Source organism: Pseudopipra pipra, chromosome 2, assembly GCF_036250125.1.
Source record: "Pseudopipra pipra isolate bDixPip1 chromosome 2, bDixPip1.hap1, whole genome shotgun sequence".
In the NCBI taxonomy this organism is placed as follows: domain Eukaryota; kingdom Metazoa; phylum Chordata; class Aves; order Passeriformes; family Pipridae; genus Pseudopipra; species Pseudopipra pipra.
The window spans coordinates 34,477,161-34,499,036 of record NC_087550.1 but is presented as its reverse complement, the minus strand read 5'-3'; the positions used below and the strand labels follow the sequence as shown (position 1 = coordinate 34,499,036).

Here is a 21,876-nt window from a genome sequence, read left to right as displayed (position 1 = left end):
GGCTTTTCAAAGGGGAAAGGTTCCATGAAAATTCAGAAATGCAAACAGTACCAGAAGTAAAAAATAACAAAAAAAATTAGGAAAGCTTTTTCTTTAAATAGAAAGTATGTGATACAAAGACATACTGACAATATGAGACAAGAATGAGAGAAAGAAAAAACATAGCAGTATGAAAATTAAAGAAACAAGTTCAATCAAAGAAGCTATTTGAGTGATGGGTGAAATGAGTAAGAAATGGTACTAAAGAGATATAAAAAGACTGGGGTGGACTTCTTCCTAAATAGCATAATCAAGGCAATGAAGTATAAACCTAAGCAGGAATATTTTATTTGGAAGTTTTCCTAAATTCATACTGGGAAACATAGACCCCAGGAGGAGCTAGAAAAGCTTAGAATCCCCAAAATGCCTGTACAAGTGCTCTAAAGAATAATTTCATTCACAACAGTATAAACTGATATGAGAATAAGAGATCTGGAGGAATAAGTCTGTCTTATTTAATTTTCCTTTATTAAAGGGGATTCATTCCCTTCCTCTATTGACTTAGGCTAAGAGAGATTAGATTCACTCTGTGAATGAGACAAAGATGTGATCTTTACCCTACCAGTGGTAATGTTTACTTTTCTGTAATATTTGACTTTTCCTAAAAAGAATGGATTTTCCTGAGTGAATATTGCTGGTAAACACCTGCAATATGCCTGCTGTAAATCTAGAAATCTGATAGCTTTTTTAAAAACTCTCCATATTTTAAAAGGCTGCAAAAAGTGAAAGGCTTTCCAGTGCTGAGGACTAATCATTTTTACTAAGCAGGTAAATCTGTTTGGATTAACTAAGTACTTACAATCCCATGGACTCCTGAGTTAGTTGTGCAGGTGTTGGACTCTTTTTCAAAAGATGATCCCAAAATGACAGCCGAAATCATTTTAAAAGAACACCTCTAATCAGAACCAAATGCTAATCTAGATGTATCTTAAATCATATGCTCTGATTACTTTAATACAAACGTGATCCTGTATTCATATGCACTCTGAAAGAAACAGATACTCGTAGGGGATCCCATAAGGGACACATCAACAGCTGCACAATCACAACTCCACTGCAGTCCTATGAAATCACCGGAAAAAAACATACTTTTTTTCAGCACAGAATTAGGTAGAAAGAAAGCCTAAATTTCTGAAAATGAAAGTGACTTCTGTTTTTTCCTCCTGTTTTCACCAAGCAAAGAGAATCAAATTAAATCTCTTGTTATGTACAGTCATTCATCTCTGTGACTATATAGACCAAGAAGCAAGAGGTTATGGCCCAAATATACAAGGTTATTTTGGCATAGGAGACATATTTTAGAAAAGCTAATACTTATAAAAGATAAATATTAAATTTTCTTATAAACCCTAATGTTTTTCATTTTGCCTGAAAAATACCTTGCTTCTAGCTATTAGTGTTGTTATGTACTAGTAAAACCACACAGTTTTATACTGATTTCTCATTCATTCATTCTGTAGATAACTCTTCCAAAGTAAGATGATGGTATGAGACAAAAGACAGTATTTATTATCTCAAATGTAATAACTTAAACCATTTTTCAGCTCTTCCTGATCATCATTAACAATGACCCTTAAGAGCTTAGAAGTGTGCTCTCATCACGCTTCAGTGTAGGATATTGAAGGCAGTCTTAGACTGGAAGAAGGGACTGAAGAAAACTTTATGATGTTCAGCAGGAAGAAACAGTAAGTCCTGCCCCTGGCACAGGCTAATGTCCATCAATAGCATAGGCTGGGCATTGACAACCTGGCAGCAGCTCTATGGAAAAGTGCTTGGGGCTCCCGATGAATGGCAAGCTGTGCATGAGCCAGATGTGTGTCCTGGCAGCAAAAAGGTCAACAGCATCCTGGGTTGTATATGCAGGAGCAGAGCCTGGAGAACCAGCAGAGGCTTATTCCCCAATAGCTGCCACTCATTAGACTGTACCTAGAAACTGTATTCAGTTTTGATTCCCACACTATGGGAAAAAAAATCCCAAAGGAAGTAAGTTGAGAGGTGTGCTGCTGGGATACGATTGGAACACTGGCCTGGTGAGGAGAAGCTGGGGGATCTGGGCATTTTCAGCCTGGAAAAGGGTTTCCTCTGGAGTCAACTAATGACAGATCCCCAGTGCTTACGGGAAGATCATCAAGACAGAGCTAAGCCTTTCAGAGTGGCATGCAGTAACAGGATGAGAGACAGCAGGTGAATGTTGAAACAAGAGAGGGTCAAACAGGTTATAAGAAAAAGTATTTTCCTGAGAACAGCTGAGCAGTGGAACAGGTTTCCCAGAGAGGATCTGCAACATCCATCCTTGCAGATTTTTGAGATTCAATTTGGATAAATTTCTAAGCAACCTAGTCTGACCCCATAGCTGACCTTGAATTACCACATTGGCCTATGATGCTCTGTATGTGATTTACTTTTGCTCCCTTCCAGCACAAAGAGAAGCAACCAGTGCAGTGGTATTCTCACCGCAGGCATTACCAGCAGCAGGCATTACTGGGGCGTTACCAGCAGACGTTACCACCAGAACACAGTGAGAAAATATTTTTCTCCTAGCTGTAAATCTTCTTCTTTTACTTTCATATATACCTAGAGAAACCACTCAGTTTTTGGCTTAAGTATTCAAATTTTCCCCAGTAATTTTCCAAATGGGCACCTCAGGATTATCCTACAATGGAGAATTTTCCTGTGCAAGTGCTCAGGATAATAAGCCTTAAGTGCAGGTTTAGTGCCACAGAAACATAACTGCATTGTTATGTATAGCGTTGTATAGATTTCACAATAATCACAATGCTCAGTATTTACATAATACATCTTCTGAATGTTTAACACACTATTAGCAATCTGCATTCAATCACAGTAGGGTCATCAGGCTGCAAAATGCTCAGGTGGCTCCTTAATATTTTACATTTCAATATTAGTTTTGATTCTGCAGCATCACTTTTATTACATCTTAAATTTCAATTAATTTGATTTCACTTTGTTTGGGATCTGAAAGTATTTCACACAAACTTATCTGAATGCAGATACAAAAATTAAACAAGCTCCCCAGCAGCTGCTGAGAATTCCAAAAGGATGACAAATTCTGGTAAATCTGATAGAAAAATGATGGAAAAAACCAAAGATCAAGAGAGAATGCCCTACTGAGAAGAAAAAATAAAAAAGAAGGACTGTTAAAATGTACAATCAATAAGAAATCAGTGAAGCAGAAGTAGGACTGTATAGATGACAAGGGTAATATTGTGTTGATAGACTGCCAAAAGAAAGTAATTAATTCTTTCACTCACTACTTATAAAGGAACATGAAGTTAATGTCATAAACTGACAGATAATTCACAAATAAGGACAGAAAATTATTAAAGGTGCAGAAGTTATAAAGAAATCAGAGAGTCTTGGAGAGAACCAGAAAACGTGGCTGTAATCTGGATGAATTTTAAAAATAGATTTTGATCTTGTAAATATACCTTCAAAAATGTAATGGTTAAGGTACACAAAGAGTACGCTGACTGGTATTTTCTTATGCAACACTGAAAAGCTTGGTCTTGAAGTACATAACTAGAGGAAAGCAGTATTTTTAATGATTTTTTTTTTTGCTCATTTTACATGCAGTGATAAAAGGAGATAACATTAAGTAAAGAAATGGCCCAGACTGAATGAAGAACAAAGACATCAAACACACTGAGAATGACCTCTAGTCATTTTCACAAGTATAAACTCATCACAATGAAGAAACATCTATATCTGACTGTAGTGAATTACAGGTTCAAGACCGAGATGCTAAATAGATTAATCCTATAAAAATCTGGAAAGAATTAATTTATACAGAGTACATAGAATAATTACATTTCTATTCAAATTCATCCTGATGAAATTACACCGGAGGGGGTGAATATGGGGAGTTTGCATCTCTTGTTTTTCATTAGGGTTTTTTTTTAATATATATTTTTTACTATCTCACGTGAATTGGAAAAAATTAAGAGGAAAGTAACAAAAAATTACAGACACAAAAATTGCAAGGAATTCTTATCAGTAAAAAAAAGCCAAAACAAACAATAGCTGAACAGAAGCAGATTTGCTACAATGTGCAAAATAAGTAAGGTGTAAATTTGGCACATATAAATATACATTTCTACAGAGAAATAATCCAAAACTTCATTTTGCAACAGTAACTTGAATTTTACTGTGCTGAGATTCTGCAAAGAAAAAACGCCAAAGAAATGTTAAGTTCTAGTTTTATTTTGCTTTGATTTTGATAACACCACTTGCTCCTTAAGCTGTTTTATCTAACCTCTTGGGTTAACTAAAAAAAGTCAGAGTCCCCATCCCAGCAACCCAGCAACCAAATGCATTTCCAGTTCTGTTTGATACCCTGTATAAAAAGAGTGGTCATCTTCATATGTGACTGGAACCCAGTGTCACTAGTCAAATAAAGAAAACCTCAATTAGGCATAGCTTTGCAGGCAGCAGAAAGGGTCATGGCAATTTTTTACTGCTTAAATGTCACATCATGAAACAGAGCTACCACAGTACATGTTTTCTTCATGTGACTTGATAAAAAAATATTTCTCTATGTGCTAAAATCTACGCAAATGCATTGACATGAATACAACTTGACATAGATTAACTTGTACTGATTCACCAGGGTCAGGATTACCCCCTCAATGCAGAGAAAGAATTATCTACAAGAAACAATATACCAGCACCACAAATAGCAGGAAGAATTGTGGGAAATGAGTTCCAACAGAAGAATACACTTGTTGAACAAAAAATTTGGAAAATGTTTTGTTTTTTTTTTAACATCTATAGGCACATATACATAAAGCATTCCTACATGTACTGAAATGTACGTAGTAGTCCACTGACCGTGGCTACATGTGAAACTTTAGTGGGATGCTTTGACATCTTTCTATTTACTTACAACAAACAGTACAATCAGTACTACCATAACAAGTAGTTTGTCTAAAATCTTTTACAGTTTTATGTTTCATTATGACTTGTCACTGATGAGGATAATACATTTATTCTCTTCTCTGTTAAAAGCTTGTCAAAGTAATATAATCCATTGCGTTCACTTCATAAAATGTTAGTTTTCCAGAGTAATGCTTTTTTAACTGCAGCCTCAGAAATATATAAAAAGAATGGGAAAAATGAATATGATGGAAATATAACTCATAATTATTACGGCAGTTTACTCATTACCTCCAGAAAGATGTATGGTGAATGAAAGTCCTTATATGAAACAATTTTCAGCCAAATAAAATGTGATTTAAATTTATCATACTTACCATAAGAAGTCTATCTCCAACCTGTAACCTCCCATCTTTTTGTGCAGCTCCCCCATCAATAATCTTGGTGACATAAATGCTGTTGTCCCCAGGGATGTGTTGGTTTCCCACCCCTCCTGCAATACTGAATCCCAGACCTGGAGAAAATATTGCAAACAAAACATTAGCAATACAGTATATAACATTAAAGAGAAGTGGAAAGTAGCATATATAGTATACATTTACAGTATTTTTTACAGAAATACAAATAACATAAGTGGGGTCATTACACTTACTTTCCCTGAAAGGTCAGGGAAAGAACTAAATTAAGGAAATTCCTTTTCATTTACAACTGTAGGGAGGTAGAGAGAAAAATAATTGAACCAGTGATGATTCTATATAACCCACTCGCTGAGGGCCAGTACAGCCAATGTCAAGAATTTATGTCCCAACTTGCGATGACTAGTAATAAAACATTGAATCTTGAAGTTTATTTTGTTAAATGTTGGTGTAAAATACATCACCACAGAACAAAATGAAAAGTGTTCTGATTGTCCACACAATTTGAAGAATACTTGGAGAGGTCTACTGAAGGTTTCGCAAGTTTATGGAGTACTACAGTGAAGGGTCAGTGAAAGTAAAACAGAAACGATGTAGATGTTTGGGCTTTAATCGTGGTGGTTTTTTCTAGGACAAAAACGTCTTTGGCTGTGGATACATAAATTGAGAAAGCAATAGTCCTTTGTACGTATATAGCTTCTGTCTAGTCATCAGTGAAATTCCTAAGTAAACACTCAAAACACTCAAACTTTGGAACAACGTCAATAATATATGCTGATACAAATCAAGAAAAGGAAGGTAAAAAAAAAAATAGATGTTGGGGGAAGAAAAAAAGATAGTTTCTCCCCTTTCCTATTTTTCCTAGCCTCTGACATATTACATAAACAGACAAATTATTGCTTTAATTTATAGCAACATTTAAATCTTTTAATCAGATAAAAGACAGAAAAAGCAGTAAAATGCAATAGTAAAAATTAATTGCCTAGAATTTGGCATTTTATCACAAATTCAAGAGCCAGACTTCTTGGGCAATAAAAATTAAGTGATGGTATATTTAATATGCACAAGGTGTTTTAGCAGCTGTTTGCATGCAGAGATAAGGGGTTTTTTTGAGTCAATTAAATATTTTTTTTCTCACATTATTTTCATTTGCTCATCATTCTAGCTTCAAAAAGATGTGAGGTCAGATAACATAATGGACTACTTAATGGATACTGCCAAACCATCAGATTACAAAAAGAAACATCTGAATTTATATCTCAAATTGAAACACTACTTGATTAATTAAGATGACTATTAACAATACACATGAAGTTAATTTAGAAATATAGATAATTAAAATAAAGCTTTATTTAATTTCCAGATAAAGTTGGTGATCACTGTTACTATTTATGTGCATCTGCCAGGACAACAAGGATAAAAAGATTATGATTTTTTCAGCATAGAAGAATTTCTTCATTATCCTGGGACTACTAAGAAGAAGCAAAAAAATATTCTAAGAAAACATCAAGAATGGAAATTTTCTTTAAAACATTAGTTGTGGACAAGGAACAATGATTGAATAATGTTTCTTGGTGACATCATTGTAATAATCTTGACCCAAACACCATCTGTATAAGCTTCTATCCGTAAAGCAAAGATCTGAGAGTATTCTAGAATGATGATGGGAGCAATTGAGTGGGCTAGACTGCAGCAAGAGGGCTTTCTTCAGTTCCACTGCTCACCTAGGGCATGACCTTGAGAAGATTAGGTCATAGTATGCTTTGATCCTCCTCCCTCCCCTTTATTAGCACTGTACGCTTGTAAAGGTACAGTTTTTGGCCACACAGCTACTCTGTATTTGGCACACAGAAGGTCCTGCTGCAGTATAAGCAAGTACTAGCCAAGATGATCACTTCCATTTTCTGCAGTGCTGAGTGGAGTGCTTGACTTCCTGTTTGTTTGCATGGTTTTATCACAACAGCTGTGAAACCACAAAGGAAAAGAGCAGGCTCCTCCCATTACAAAAGTGAAGCTTATAATAATGAAAGGAGTAGCTTTTTCTACTTCAGCCTACATAAAATATAGATGTTCTACAACGTATGGGGCTACATTGCATTTGTTATCAGAGTCTGATTTTGGGCATCCAAAAAACCAGCACTGAGTATAAAAAGGTTTAGAAGAGCAGAACAACACAGGGGATAACCTTTGGAGAGCAAAGGGAGAGTGGGTAGAAAAGAAAACTGAGGAACAGAAAGATTTTCCATGTCTTTCCTATCAATAATAATTTAGTGTCGTTGCTTAATCATACTTGCCTTCTTTAAAAGATTTCTTGGAAAGAATGGGGAATAGAACAATGGCCCATTTAATTTTATTTAAATGACTTTTGCTAATTGCTAGGGCACAAGAAAAGTATAATACAATAAAACTTTTGGTTAGGATTCATATGGTCAAAATGACATCAGACAACTATGCTAATCATTTATGCTACCTGCAGGATAAATGAAAATTCATTAAGAACTTTTAAAGTATGATTCATCTCATCTCAACTAGACATCTGAAAAAGATGAGATGAATCACATTCTTGGTTTCTGAAAGGCTGGGGGCTGGATGTGGGAAGACATGGGTGGGAAGATCAGTGCTATGAAAGTTCACAACCTGAGTTAAGTCTCACCTCCATTTAGACTGAAGGTTTCTGTCTTGTTTTAAGACTTTGGAAAGGTTGGCACAACTCTGGTGTGCATCCCTCATCACTAGCTACAACAGGTTGGTCTTGTATCAGATTCTTACTCTGTTTTAAAAACAGAGAATCATTCAAACAATTGGAAACAATAGAGCAAGGTGTTTTCTAAATGGCCTTTTCCATTGTTTCATTGAATTAAAAAAATCAATAAATAAAATAGCATATTTAATTGCAGAATCTTTTTCTTATTGACTCCTGTGGCTGGGAAAACATTTCTCTCAGAACTTGGAAGGTTGGGAGTTGATCACTTCTGCTTTTGCTGATGTGCAATCTTCTTCACAGCAACAGCTCACCTTGGACAGAGCACTCAATTTCCTCACAACAGGAATTAGATGGAGGATAAATTTAGAATGGAGCTGAGGAAGAAATGTTTTATGATGATGGTGGTGAGGCACTGGGACAGATTTCCCAGAGAAGTTGTGGATGCCCCAACCCTGGAATTGTTCAAGGATGGGTTGAATGGGGCCTTGAGCTACCTGGTCTAGTAAATGACAGTGTTGGACTAGGTGACATATAAGATCCCTTCTAACACAAAACATTCTATGATTCTGTGGTTCTACAAAGAAAGGACTACTCCAAGAGGAAAAGAGAAAGGGAACTGGATTGATTCCTGGTGGAACAACCAGTCAAATTCAGTTTCGTTCAAAGTCACTGAAGAAGATAGGCCCATATAAGACTGACTCAATGTGTAAACTAGGGAAGATGAGTCAAACTTTATTTCCTTCCATTTACACTGGATATGTGTTCATAAAACCCATCTGCCTTTCGGTTCCACAAACACTGATCACTGATCTTGTGAATAATAACGTGTTTCTATTTACATCTGTTTTAGATTATTTGCTGCACCACACATATTTTAAGTACATAGTTAAAAAAATACATTCTAACTACTTTTTTGGTAAAACATAGGTTGGAGGCTCCCCCTATAATTAGTCCAGCAAAGTTACCTCTCTGTGATAATAACAGAATCACTGTTTAAGACACAGTGGATGAATTATGCTGTGTGTATACCACTTTGCAGTAAGCTAAGAGTGATCTTAAAAAAACAATTGTAGCTAGATAATATCAGCTTTCTAATGAGAAGTGAAGTTAAAGAAACTCACTTGTAGACCAAAATGGACATTGTATTTTGATACTATCCTGCACAGAGAGTCAAGCTTATTTTAAATCAGCAAACTAAGGATTTTAGAATACAAATCCAACATGAGTTTCACAGTTCCCAATAATGGGGAAGCCAAAGAAAGCAGCATTTAAGTCATGACCTTAAAATACAATTAAGAAGTGTTTGATTTGCAGGTGCTTAACCAAACCAGGTGAGCTTCAGAGACATAAATGCATAATTCCTATCTATACCACAGTATGCCTTACCTCATAACTGACCTGTGAGCATAGAGCAACTTGGTGAAGCCAAAACATGAATAGGACTTGTAATAGAAATATTATCACAGAAACAAATGAAATATGACTGGAAATTGAATGTAAGCACTAGAAGAAAGAACAAAGGTTAGAGAAATTATGTGTATTAACATTCCTAGCAATAAAACTTTAAAATGAGTCATTTCTGTCATGCCTGGACAGAATGTCTGGACTCTGGAAGACCACAACATAGGTGCCTTGTCAGCAGAAGATTCTGTACCATAACAGTGGAATGTTGGCAGCAAGATTACAGTGTGTGACATATGCCATTCTCTTGCCTGTAAGCCCAAGAGGAAACCAGATAGTATTGACAAAAAAGTGTCTTCAATAAATGAATAAAAACAGGCAATGAACAGCAAAGAGACTTAGAGACTCAGAGACTAAAGAAATGACAATTCAGTGTAAAGGACCACCCCATAACAACACTAGACTCCTAGAGGGTATAAATCATCTCTCCAAAATCAGTCAGTCCATGGTTTCCAGTCAAGAAAATGCAAAGAGATGTGGTAAGGGTTTGATGTCCCATGTCCTTTGTGTCACACACAAGTGAGCCAGACCACCTCAGCACATGCATCCTGGGGCTGAAGATGAGGATAAAAGGAAGAGTGAATGAAAGAAAGATCATAACTGTTTAATTTATTTGGAGATTTCATGAATAAATATAATTCCTTCTTCCTGTACAGTCTCTCATTGCTTTTTGCCACAATAATTTTCTACAGGTGTAAAATGATTTTCTTCAGAACACTGTGTGAATTTGGATTTTAAGAAACTGTTTCAAGCAGACAATACCATCAGAAAGGATCCATGCAACAACTCACCCCGCTGAGGACCTTCCCTGACACTGCAAGCCTGGCTGCTGTGTGGGACATGCCACATTGACTATGCTCCTGTGAGCAATCAGACAAGGCAATGAGGAACCCAAACTCAGGCAGCTCTTCCAAGGACCAGCCACTTCTACAACACTCAGTGACAAAAGATGTAGCTTGGTGTTGTTTTATTGTTTAAATTACTGAAACGTACAAAGCTCATATCTATAGAGTGTCTTTTTTTCCTCCAAAAGGGAAGAAGTTTCCAAAAGGGAGAAAAGTATCATATTGATGAATCTACCAGCCTGGAACACTGAAGCCCAATCCGCGTTTCTAACTAATCAAATTCCACTTGCAGAGAGGAAAGGAACATGAGTAATATAAAAATGCTTTGACTGATAGAACGATTGATCTGTTTTGACAGGTACCACAGTTATATCCAGTGCTATATGAGTAAACAAACTATAAAATATTAATTATAAACAGAGGAGCAGCAGGGAATATCTCTCCTTGTCCTTTGTTCAAGCCTCTAGTTGGCAATTTAGGTTTCCTGGAGAAGATATATTGCACATATTTACAAGTAGCATCCCACAATTGTGGACATTTAATATGCTTATTATAGCTGTGACTTATGATTAGTGTTCATTATTGACAGCAGATTCCTCTTTTATTTGGGACTTACAAAAATGAAATACATTACAAAACAAAAATTAAAATATGTTTTAAAATAATTATACAATTTTACAAGGAGGGACTGATCATCCTCTACAGAGCTCTCTCTTTCTGTCTTTTTTGTCATACCATGAATCAATTCCTGAGAAACTATTAATCCCAAATATAGGATGTCACTTTATCTGTCTCATCTCCTTCATGTTGTTGGGATAGATTTGAGTACCAATTTATTTGAGTGAGTTCTTAGAACAATTCCTGTTCCTGACTCATGTGACAGCTTATACCAGAAGGACTTGAATAAAATTCGACTACATTTGTGGATGAAGAAGTCAGTCTAAAGTACAGTATGATTCATAAAACTTTTACTAATATTAATAACATATTAAAAAGATGCCTACTTTCATTGCCATTATTAATTCCTGTTTCAGACTCTGTTCCCAGATAACTTCAGAGGGCTCTTTTAGTAACCAACAATTTGATAATAGTCTCGACCAGGAAAAGGGCTCAAGTTCCTACACATCTAACGGAGCATATTGTTATCTGGTGTTTGTTTCTAACAGCCTTGGGTTAAAAACTTCAAGTGTCTTCCTTATTGTTTTGACTTTTTTTTTTTCAGAAATATCCAGTATTTTCAGTTATTTGCCAGCTGATGTCAGATAGAATAAAAATTATGCACAGTGCCACTAGGTAAGAAGAATATTCTATGAAACCACCTTACACAAGAAGAAAATTATTGTTCCCCTTACATTATCTGTCATTATATATGCATGCCTTCAGGTATATATCCAACTGTTTTTGCACAGTTCCTTTGTTCTTGCCCACAGCCATTTTTATAGTTATTATTTTCATTAATCCCTACATTCTGGCTGCCTGTGCATTACCTTTCCATAGTATCAAAGCAACAGAGATGCCAGATTACAGTATAACCTCTACTGAGGATCAAACTGAACATCACATGCCATACTTCCACTGAGTATGGCCAGCATGCTCATGAGATATGCTATGACTGGATGCTGTTTGGCAACTGTGATTACACAGTAGGTAAAGAAAACCCCTTCCTTGCAAATGAGCACTGATTGCACAGCAACATTGGCATGTCTCTCTGGGGGATTTGACCCCTCTATAATTTCAGAGAGAGAAGACTTAGAGCTTTTCTGTATGGAGCCAGATTTTGGTAAAGGTTTTAATAGAAAGTAAAATTTTTCATCACTTATTTGCCTGCATCTGCACAATTTTTTATCTTTACAAACTGAAATTTTTAAAATAAATTTCAATAGTATAGTTAGTTCTAATTTTAACTATTCTTGATTTAATAAAAAGAAAAAAGTAACTGAAATTTGAAACAGTACAAAAGCAAGTAACAAAAACTTGCTGAAAATCCCAGTGCAACTCTATGCACAGGCGTGTCCTTGATGCTTGCCTGATGAGAATAAAGATATTGATCTCACAGAGATTAAAATGTCTTCAAGACACTGGTGCATATGTACATTCATACTGTCCTAAAGAGCTCTCTGATGGACTGAAGGCTTGGAAAAATGGTAGCCAGATAAAATTTAGAGGAGAAACTGTGACGGTAGCTGCTATCTGGTGATGTAGTGATGGCTATTTGAATATCTAATCAGGTTTTCAGTATATGTAATTTTAAAATTTGGCTGCCACACTGACAACCACAGCTCCTTATACCTGTTTTAAAGCACCTTTGTGCTGAAATATCCTGGAAATCTCCCTGCCCAGCATTGCATTATCTGAGCTTTCTCTTCTGCTGGGGACAGGGAATTGCAAAACATTACATCTTCTCTTTGGACAAAAGGGTTCATCAGCATTGCCTGAGACCCACAAAAGTCAGAAGAATTTTAAGATAGTCCAGAATATGAAAAAACATTTTCTGGATATTTCAGGGATTTTGATGCTGAGTTACTCTGCTCTAGCCTCAGGACAAATATAAACAACTTAAACTCTTTGCAACTACTTTAGCATTCTTTCGGTCATCAAAATCAAACACTGTAGCCAAATTTTTGGGTTACAACACGAAAGAAAGTAATCTGTTTTCAGGACACAGGGTTATACACCTTGGTTTAAAAAAAAATTGTTTACAGTCCCAGCCAGAAAGGAAACTATGAGAAAGTGAGATTATGACGCAAATGTTAATACAGCTGCAAGGCAATGAGTGCATGTTTAAAAACAATCATGTTGTAGGTACAGTAGATAAAGCATCAGTTTACATTACCATAATAGTAAAGCTAATCTTTCCGTAATCTTTATTAAAGCCTTGAAAACATATCTTGTAAAATTACACTGCTATTTTAAGGAATTTGTAAAAAATTCTCTAACAAGCAAATGAAAACAACCCCTTTTTTCTATTGTTTTGCAGTTAAATGTTTTTCCTGTTATGATTTTTTTCCCCTGCATATATTTATCCCTAAAGACACATTCTCTTCATAATAGTAGAAAACAAAGGAAACAGCAAGTTAGAAAAATACACTTAGAGTCTCATTAGAAGTTGTGTTAATTCTATATTTTTACATTAATTCAAATTAATTAGGAATAGATTTCCCAGAAAGCACAGACAGTGAGCAGTGGCCTAATTGCACAAAAGGAATTCTCAAGAATACTTTAAAATTTGACTTGAAAAGATTATGGAATTCCCTAATTATTCACAATAATCTGACTTTTAAAAGCACTAATGAGGATTCAAGTTCACTGAAAATCATATTAAATCACACTGTCACAATTTTACTAGTGTAAGTACAAGAAAGAGAAAATTATTTCATTTTTGACATATACAGACACTCCAAGAATCACAGCAAGCAGTTTGCTTCTTTTAGGTAAAGCTGCATGATAAACAAAGTCTAAACATTTCAAATTACAACCAGTGAAATTAGGTTTTTTAAAAAAGTGAAGATTAGTGTTGTGAAGCAGTAAAATCCAAGATCTGCCACTTATGAAGAGGATTAACTTCTTATAATTTGATGTTTTTAAATGCCTTTTCCCTTCTCACATTTCTATGCCAAGTTTGAAAATGCCTACAATTGGAGCTGTGAATGAATGATGACTTCCTTTTCATGCAGGAAGTTTTTGCATATTTTTGGTGCACCCACAATGACAAATAGTCCTCATATTCAGAGGCATTAAAAATCAGAATTTTTGATTAGGGTAGACATCATCTGGCTGGCTGCCTATGTGACAAGATCACATATATCTTGCAGGGAATACTGTTAAACACAGAATAAGTGGACTATTTTGCTGAATGTGATATAAATGGACTGCTAAAGACTACCCTTTTTTTCTCATTCTATTTTTCTCTGCATTACCAGCATTTTTCTTAGCAAAAGGTTGTTGGCTTAGTTTGGGGTTTTTATTCTTTTTTTTTTTCTCTTCCTTCGTTTTTTTGTTGTTTGTTTGTTTGTTTTTTTCTTAAGCCCATCCTCACCCTTGCTCTTTTATTCACTTGGGCAAAAGCCAACTGGACTATACATGACTACAGATGGTAAAGACATCCACAGAAAGTGTTCAAGGTCAGGTTGGATGGGGCTTTGAGCAATCTGGTCTAAGGAGGGTGTCCCTGGCCTTGTCAGGGGTGCTGGAACTAGACAATCTTTAAGGTCCCTTCCAGCCCGTACTATTCCATGATTCTAAGCAGCCAGTTGTCCTAATAAGCAGCGAAAAGCCAGGTGGGAGGTTGTATGGTGGATTTTTAAGATTGTCATATGCTGACCTAAAACCTCACTACTGCCAAAAGAGACAACTCTGACCTGCTTCCTGCCTTTGGCCACCTTTTCCCACTGCCTGCCTTGTATTAGCCATGAACATTTTCTAGCCAAATGGCAAATTGAAAATAGCATGAAGACCAAATCAAATTAATCTGAATCACAGACCAGGTGTATATTGACCAGCATCTACAGAGGTGGCAGCAGTAAGAGTCAGCAGATGAGGATGCTTTTGGGCTCACACATCCCCTTTACTGGCAGCATGGTTCTGTACATGGCACCTTATGACAGAACTGTCATAACTGCACTGCAGCAGTGCAAGGTTATATCACTGAGGCTCTGCAAACTCAGTTTGGAGGGTGTAGCCAGAAGGAAAGATGCAGGGACAGGAGCAAGTAGCTGAAGTGAGTAGGACAGAAATGTCTATTTAGATTAGTAATGCACCTGAACAAAAGTCAATAAAAATACACCTTCAGAGCATGAGCCCTACTGGCAGGAAAGAAAAAAATAAAACTGCTCTCCAAAGCTAAAGAGAGAGAAATTAACAATTCAATATTTCTTCAAATTTTGCTTTGCAAGATACACTGCTGCTATGAACCTTTCCTGGCTAGAAATCAAATATCAAGTCTCACCCTTTCAAGAGAAGCACGAGGCTTCAGAACGTTGGATTCAACCACCCTGGTGTGCATTGTGAGAATGTCTAAGCGAGAGCACAGTTACACATGCAGGTTGAAAGCAGGGGGAACACAAATTATCTCTCCCGTCCAAATTTTCTCTACCGTTCAAATTTTTAAGGCAATTACTCTCATTATCATAAATATACTCTTATTTATTTATTATGTATTTATTTCAACTGCATCTCCTGTTAAAAATTCCATTTTCCATTAATATGCAACTGATAACCAACCAGCTCTCTAATGTTTTCACTTTGAGAAGTATCTGGAAATGGAATGAACATGGTAGACCTTGATTTCACTGGTGTAAAACCAAGAGAAGTTGTGTTTCCCTGACTGCCTCCTCACTTCATCAGACAATTTCACAAAATCTTGAAGGCTTTTTTCCCCTTTCACTCAATGTTTACGCACTTAAATTTCACTTGACCTTATTTAATTCCTGATTCTATATAAATTCAGACACAACTTTTGGGCAAAGAACAGGCCATGGCTCCTCTGCAATGCCAAGAGACAGGTAGGCAGTTACAGAAACCTGGAATGACTGCAGTGAGAAGAACCAGAGAGTATGCTATTGTTTTTACACTATATATTAACTGGGGCTCAAATCCTGAAACATGGTTTGCTTTCCATGCACAAAGTACACCAGCTGTTTCAGGTGTAGGAACCAAATTTATGCTGACAGTCGATCATAGTTTGCCAGTCATTAACAAATAGTACCTATGTCATTCTCTGCACAAATTACTATAATTACTGACAGCAGCACAAGTTTCACTTCCTAATAATGCAAATGAAAAGCATTTGTTCGTGTAGATGTGTACACCAAGATCCACCTTAGTTATTATTTTTTGATGTTAATTTTTTTAAGTCTTTGTACTATGTTAAGCTTCGTTTTTCCTGCCATTTTTCTGATTAATTTTTGAAATCTACAGACTTGACACAGGAGAAAACTATGCCAATTCAGGAAGACATGCTATTTGCTTTCCATAACATTAGGTGATATATCTTTAAGTACAGCTGGGTCACTGCTTTCTAAGTTGAATGACTCTTCTAGAAAAATATTTAATAATTTGTCACCAATAAAATGGAGACAGAAGGAGCAGTCTGTCAGTTTGGGATCTGTTTAACAACCATATATGTCAGGGACAGACTCATCAGTTTTTTTATTCATTTTCCATCTGACGAGGGGAATTTAACATTTATCTTCTTATCCCTGTTACAAAGCTGAACAGAAATGCTTTATTGAAAAGCTCTCTGCCAATTATGTTTAAACTTGAAAACACAAAATGAAATCAAATTTTGTCTTGTAGCCTCTTATCTATTTGCAATCAGCCCATAAATAATCTGTCATGCATTCACTTATTTCCTTCTTGAAAAACCAGAGAAATCACAGCACAAATGTACAAGTAATTTTGCTTTTTTATGTAAGGCAATTTACAGAGCCCGATTTTAAAAGTTTACAGGTTTATAAATGATACAGAGAAAGAGAAGAGATGGTGCTCATTGAACAGAAGAAATAAGAAGACACTCTGAAAATGGATTCATGAGTCATTGCCCTTTCCTTTGACTCTTTTTGTCACCCTGAAACTGTAGTTCAGTCTACTGATAATTCTGTCTTACGGCACTTTAGGAAACAAAGTGAAATGAAAATGTTTTATTTGCTGGTGAGAAGCACCCTATACTCTCACAGAGTAAAATGGCTAAAATCACACACCTGTGCCTTTCTAAGAAAGATGAGGACAGACTTTTTAGTAGGGCCTGCAGTGACAGGACAAGGGGTAATGGTTTTAAACTAAAAGAGAGTAGATTTAAAATAAACATAAGGAAGAAAATTTTTATGATGCGGATGGTGAAACACTGACACAGGTTGCCCAGAGGTGGTGGATGCCCCATCCCTGGAAAAATTCACGATCAAATTAGATGGGGCTCTGAACAACCTGATCTAGTTGAAGATGTTCTTACTCACTGCAGGAGGGCTGGGACTAGATGACATTTAAAGCTCTCTTCCAACTCAATATGATGCTATGACTTCTCAGAAATTATGCCAAATATTTGCTAAGGGAATTGTACTCTATTATACATAAATAGAAAGATAATATGAACCCATATTTGAAACAGAAATACAGATTTTTTTTCAGACTGGTCCCAGACTATGAAAGATTTTCTAAGAGCTTGTGTTTAGCAAAATTGAGACTCAGAATATAATACTTAAATGCGATTATTCAAGCCTGAGTTACACTACAGATATTCTTTAAGTAAGAGTTTCCCTGGTATTTTTTATCAGGGGTCTTAATGAGATATAGTATAACACCAGACTCTGCTATTAGTCCCTCAAGGGGTTCCACCTAGAAGGGGTATTAACATGTGATAACACCCTTTGGTGAAGAACCAGCCACCCATCTGATCAAATTGCTCCTAAGGAGCATGATCCTGGCTTGAGCAACAGAAAAGTTGAAAACACTTTGAAAAGAGAAATACAGATAAAGACTGCAGATTATCTGTTCTAATATTCATTAGTATCTTCACATGAGCAGAAGTTTCTTTTCCAAAATGTTTTATCCCTCCTTGCCAAAATTAAAGTAAAACAGACAGAAAATAAAAAATATTCAATTACTGCTGAGGACAGACAAAGAAAATGTTTAGATTTTTTTTTTTGTCTGAAAGATACACTCTTTATTTCTGCAGGTGCAGGATTTAAATAGCCCTATGCCTACTGTTTGTCTTCATACTGCAGTGAAATGAGAAAATTATGTTATGGCCACTGAATCTGGGGACTGGAAGAAACTCAGTGGATCATTTGTCTTCTCAATCCGAGGCAGGACCAACTATAGTTGCATCAGGCCTAACAAATGGCTGTCTGGCACACCCTGGTATTTCCCATGCTACAGATCTGATGTCCTGCCTGGTAATCTATCACATCGCAATCCTCACTTCTTCTAAATCCAGTACAAATCTTGCTTATTATTTGTCTATAAATTTTGTTTCATACCCTCCCCAAGGAGCACAAAGAGCAAACTCACTCTTCAAAGACATGCTGCAAGGCAAGAAGATTGTTGTTAGGCACCCATAAAATGCTCCCCTCCCCCACCCCCCCCTTAGTCTTTGGTATTTCAGATAAATGACTTCACATCACTCATTTATTCATAGTAGGATAGGTTTTCTAAATGTCTGATCATTTTTACTGCTTTCCCCTGGAGTCCCTCCAACTGGCATACACCGTTCTTGAAGTGAAAAGCTCAAAGCTTTACTTCTGAAGGATGAAAGGAATACTCCTGTGTCTTATAAACCATACCTCAATTTATAAAACCCAGTATAGTATTTGAATGTTTCATCACAGCAGGATGCATAACAGACAAGATGTTACAGCTAACAAAGATCTAGATATTCTTCTACAGGATCCTTTTCCCAACAGTTTTCTGTTAACTGTTTAGCAGATTATGTGGTTATTTCTGCTGAAAGCACCTTGCAGTTGTCCCTGCTGAATTAAATCTTTGTTTTTTTTCAGACCATTTTCAGTGTTAAACCCTCCCAGCATATGGAGTTATCTGAGAAAAATGTGGAGGAGTTGCAAAAGAGAAGTATGGCCTCTTCTGGTAATTGTTACTCTTCAAACATTTTCTAGATGCTTATAATTGATTTCCTACTTGTTCCAGTATTCATCTGGGGTTCTGAAAGTAAACTGATGTCTTTATAGTCCCTTGACTCCTTCAGTGAAGATGAGTTTTGTGCTTACTCTTTTCAGTTTTTCACCTTACCTTCTCCACACAGGTGTCCAAAGCCAACCATCATCAGCACTCACATTTCATCAGACAAATTATGGTGGTCTGCGATCGGGACCATCAGGACACACGAGTGTATGAATATCTAACTTCTTTAAATGCTGCCAGACCTATTGGTTCTTATGAGGCTGAGGTCTTGTCCTCTTTGTTTATGGTTTTAATCACGATAGCAACCTTATCAGAGATGACCTTTCTGTGAAAACTGATGCTAGCAAAAAGGTAGGCACTTTTCATAGCTTATCTTGAAAGGACCTATAATCTCAATGTTTCTCTGTAACTACAAAGTATACCTCTAAAACTACAACCCTGCACTTCAGAGGGGATCTGATTTGCTATAATAGTTATTTAAAAGTATAATTTAGAAATAACTTTCAGAAATCTAGAAATTAGGTACATCTGATCTACACACTATGGATAAGATGTACCCCCGGCCTACCATTTACACTCAGTTCATTTGTCAATTACAGTACGTAAAATGTAAATGTGCCTACAATAAACAACTTTACTAAATTATTTACTGTAATTTTATGTTTTCTTATTTCCGTTCTCTCTGTTGGAGTGGATAATATGCCTTTCTATTAATTTCATAAGACATCTTACAAATCTTCTGCACAAGAAACAAAACAAAAAAAACCCCAAAATACAGTTTTAAGAAAGAAAACTCTGTTATGTCCTTATTTGCAACTATCACTTTCCAAAATAAACACATTCAGCATGTATTGAGGATATTGTTCTTTTTGCTTATGGAACATATCTTTTATCATATCCTAAAGACTTTTTGCGTCATTAAACCCTTTTTTACATCTCATACAGCTCTAGGATCTTGCTTTGCAACTGTTTCTAAACAATAATGATAGCACAATTTTTTTTTCTAAGGAATCCAAGAGCAGGTTTTTTATTTGTTCATATAAATTACGACTCAAAATTCAGAAGCCAGCATCCCAGGTAATGAACATAGAGCTTCGTGCTTTAGGAATATTTTGGATGTACTATCTAGTGTTTACAGTTTCATGTAGGTTCCCTCCACAGACTTTTCAAGCTTTCAGAGTTGCATTTTTTCTCAGAAATTAGCCACTAAAGATACAAGCATTAAGCTATTCTTTGCCTTTCTCACATAATGACAGCCAAAATCTGCCCTGGAGGAGGTCACAGTAATTCTTTTCATCTACCAAGCACACCAAATGTTTTATGTTGAGAAAAATATATCAACTTGTCATTGGCCCAAGTGGCAGAATCTCTGAATGAATAAACCTTAATTGAGTCTCTGCAAGCAAAGAAAAAGAAGTGATGCTCTCTCATAAATCAATGGTTTTATTGCTCACTCAGAAGAAGAAGAGTTAAAGAGCAGCTGCCTATGTGTCAGGGAGCACAAGCCTTTGGCACAGCAAGACTATACTTTGCTTCTGGAAGAAGCTTGATCTCATTTGGTCTGCAATACAGGAACCTCTGCTATATGTCAAAAATCAGCTGCCCTTCGTACACATCTCTGATGCAACACATGCATGTACCAGAAGGGTTGTGCATTGGAGTCCCAGAGCCTGGACTTGGTCTCATATCTTATGACAGCACAATTAGAAAGTATGGTCACCTGCACAGACTCTGTGATTCATGTCAAACAGCAAAAGATCTTCCACCTAAACTCTAAAAAATAGCTGTCATTTCTAGGAATACTAATATAGTGTTTAAAGAAACTAAACAAACAACACTCCCCCTCAACTGATGAAGGAAAAGCAGTTTTTCAAAGCTCTTGGATCAAAGTTCTAAAATAACAAATAGTAAGTTAAAGCTAAAAGACTATAGGGAACTTTCTTTTTGACAAGTGCAGTATTTCTTTTGTTTCATTAAGGATAACTAGAGATTTATCTAGAATTTGGAATACTGAAAGCAAAATGAGGATGACAGACCCACAGAAAGGACTAGGATATAGTATTGGAAATAGTCAGATGAATGACTACTTGTGATTAATCACTTTGATGTCCAGCTACTGACTAAGCCAGCTATTCCCTTCAGATGTTCAGAGATGCTTTAATGTAACTCTTTCCTTTTTTTTTTTTTCCTCCAACTAGTGGAAACAAAAGTAAAATATTGAAAATCTAGAATATTGTTTTAAAATAGCCTGCAGAGTGATATTTAATTTACAATATCACTTGAATCTTTAAAGCTTCACCCAGCTTTGTGTCTTCACTATGATTAAAATCTGTAATGCCTTTTTCAGAAGATTTAAAATGCTGACTGTCTGCCTGTGCTTAGGATTACAAGAAAAAAAAGACAAGAAAAGAAGAAAAATGAAGAGCTACAGCTCCCCAAGCTATAAAAATTTAATTAAATACAATTTATTCTTTTAAAGGTGCTTTTCATGGCAACGCAATATTTTCCTCGTGTGTGTTGTCTTCTAGACAACAGATTTCTTGAGAAAGATCTGGACATCTAAAAACTATCAAGAAGACAGAACGTGCTACACAGATAATTAACTGAACAATAAAAGATGTAACCACTGCTCTGTAATTTCACTTGACTAATTTGCACATTTGGCTTTATATTAAAAAAGGATAAAGCTCTCCAAAAAAGGAAACATGGGGACTTTCAGACTACTCAGGTGCAAACAACAGATGTTGTGTCAATGAATGTATTCCACACAGGAGACTAAAGCCTTAATATATCTTCTGTTGCATCAGGATGTCACAACAGGCTCCAGCAATAGCTGTCATATAACTGTTTATTTATTAAAGTGATGCAAGATCAGGCAGAATAATTC

General features: G+C 36.0%; 1 protein-coding gene across 34 annotated transcripts in view; it reads right to left on the bottom strand.

The window, feature by feature from the left end:
- Positions 1-21,876, bottom strand: part of DLG2 (discs large MAGUK scaffold protein 2) — a 998,134-nt gene that overhangs the window by 282,727 nt on the left and 693,531 nt on the right. For all 34 annotated transcript variants that reach the window (XM_064644938.1, XM_064644939.1, XM_064644940.1 and 31 more), the window contains one exon: positions 5,310-5,446. In XM_064644938.1, coding sequence (XP_064501008.1) covers positions 5,310-5,446 — 137 coding nt within the window. The remainder of the gene's footprint in view (positions 1-5,309; positions 5,447-21,876) is intronic.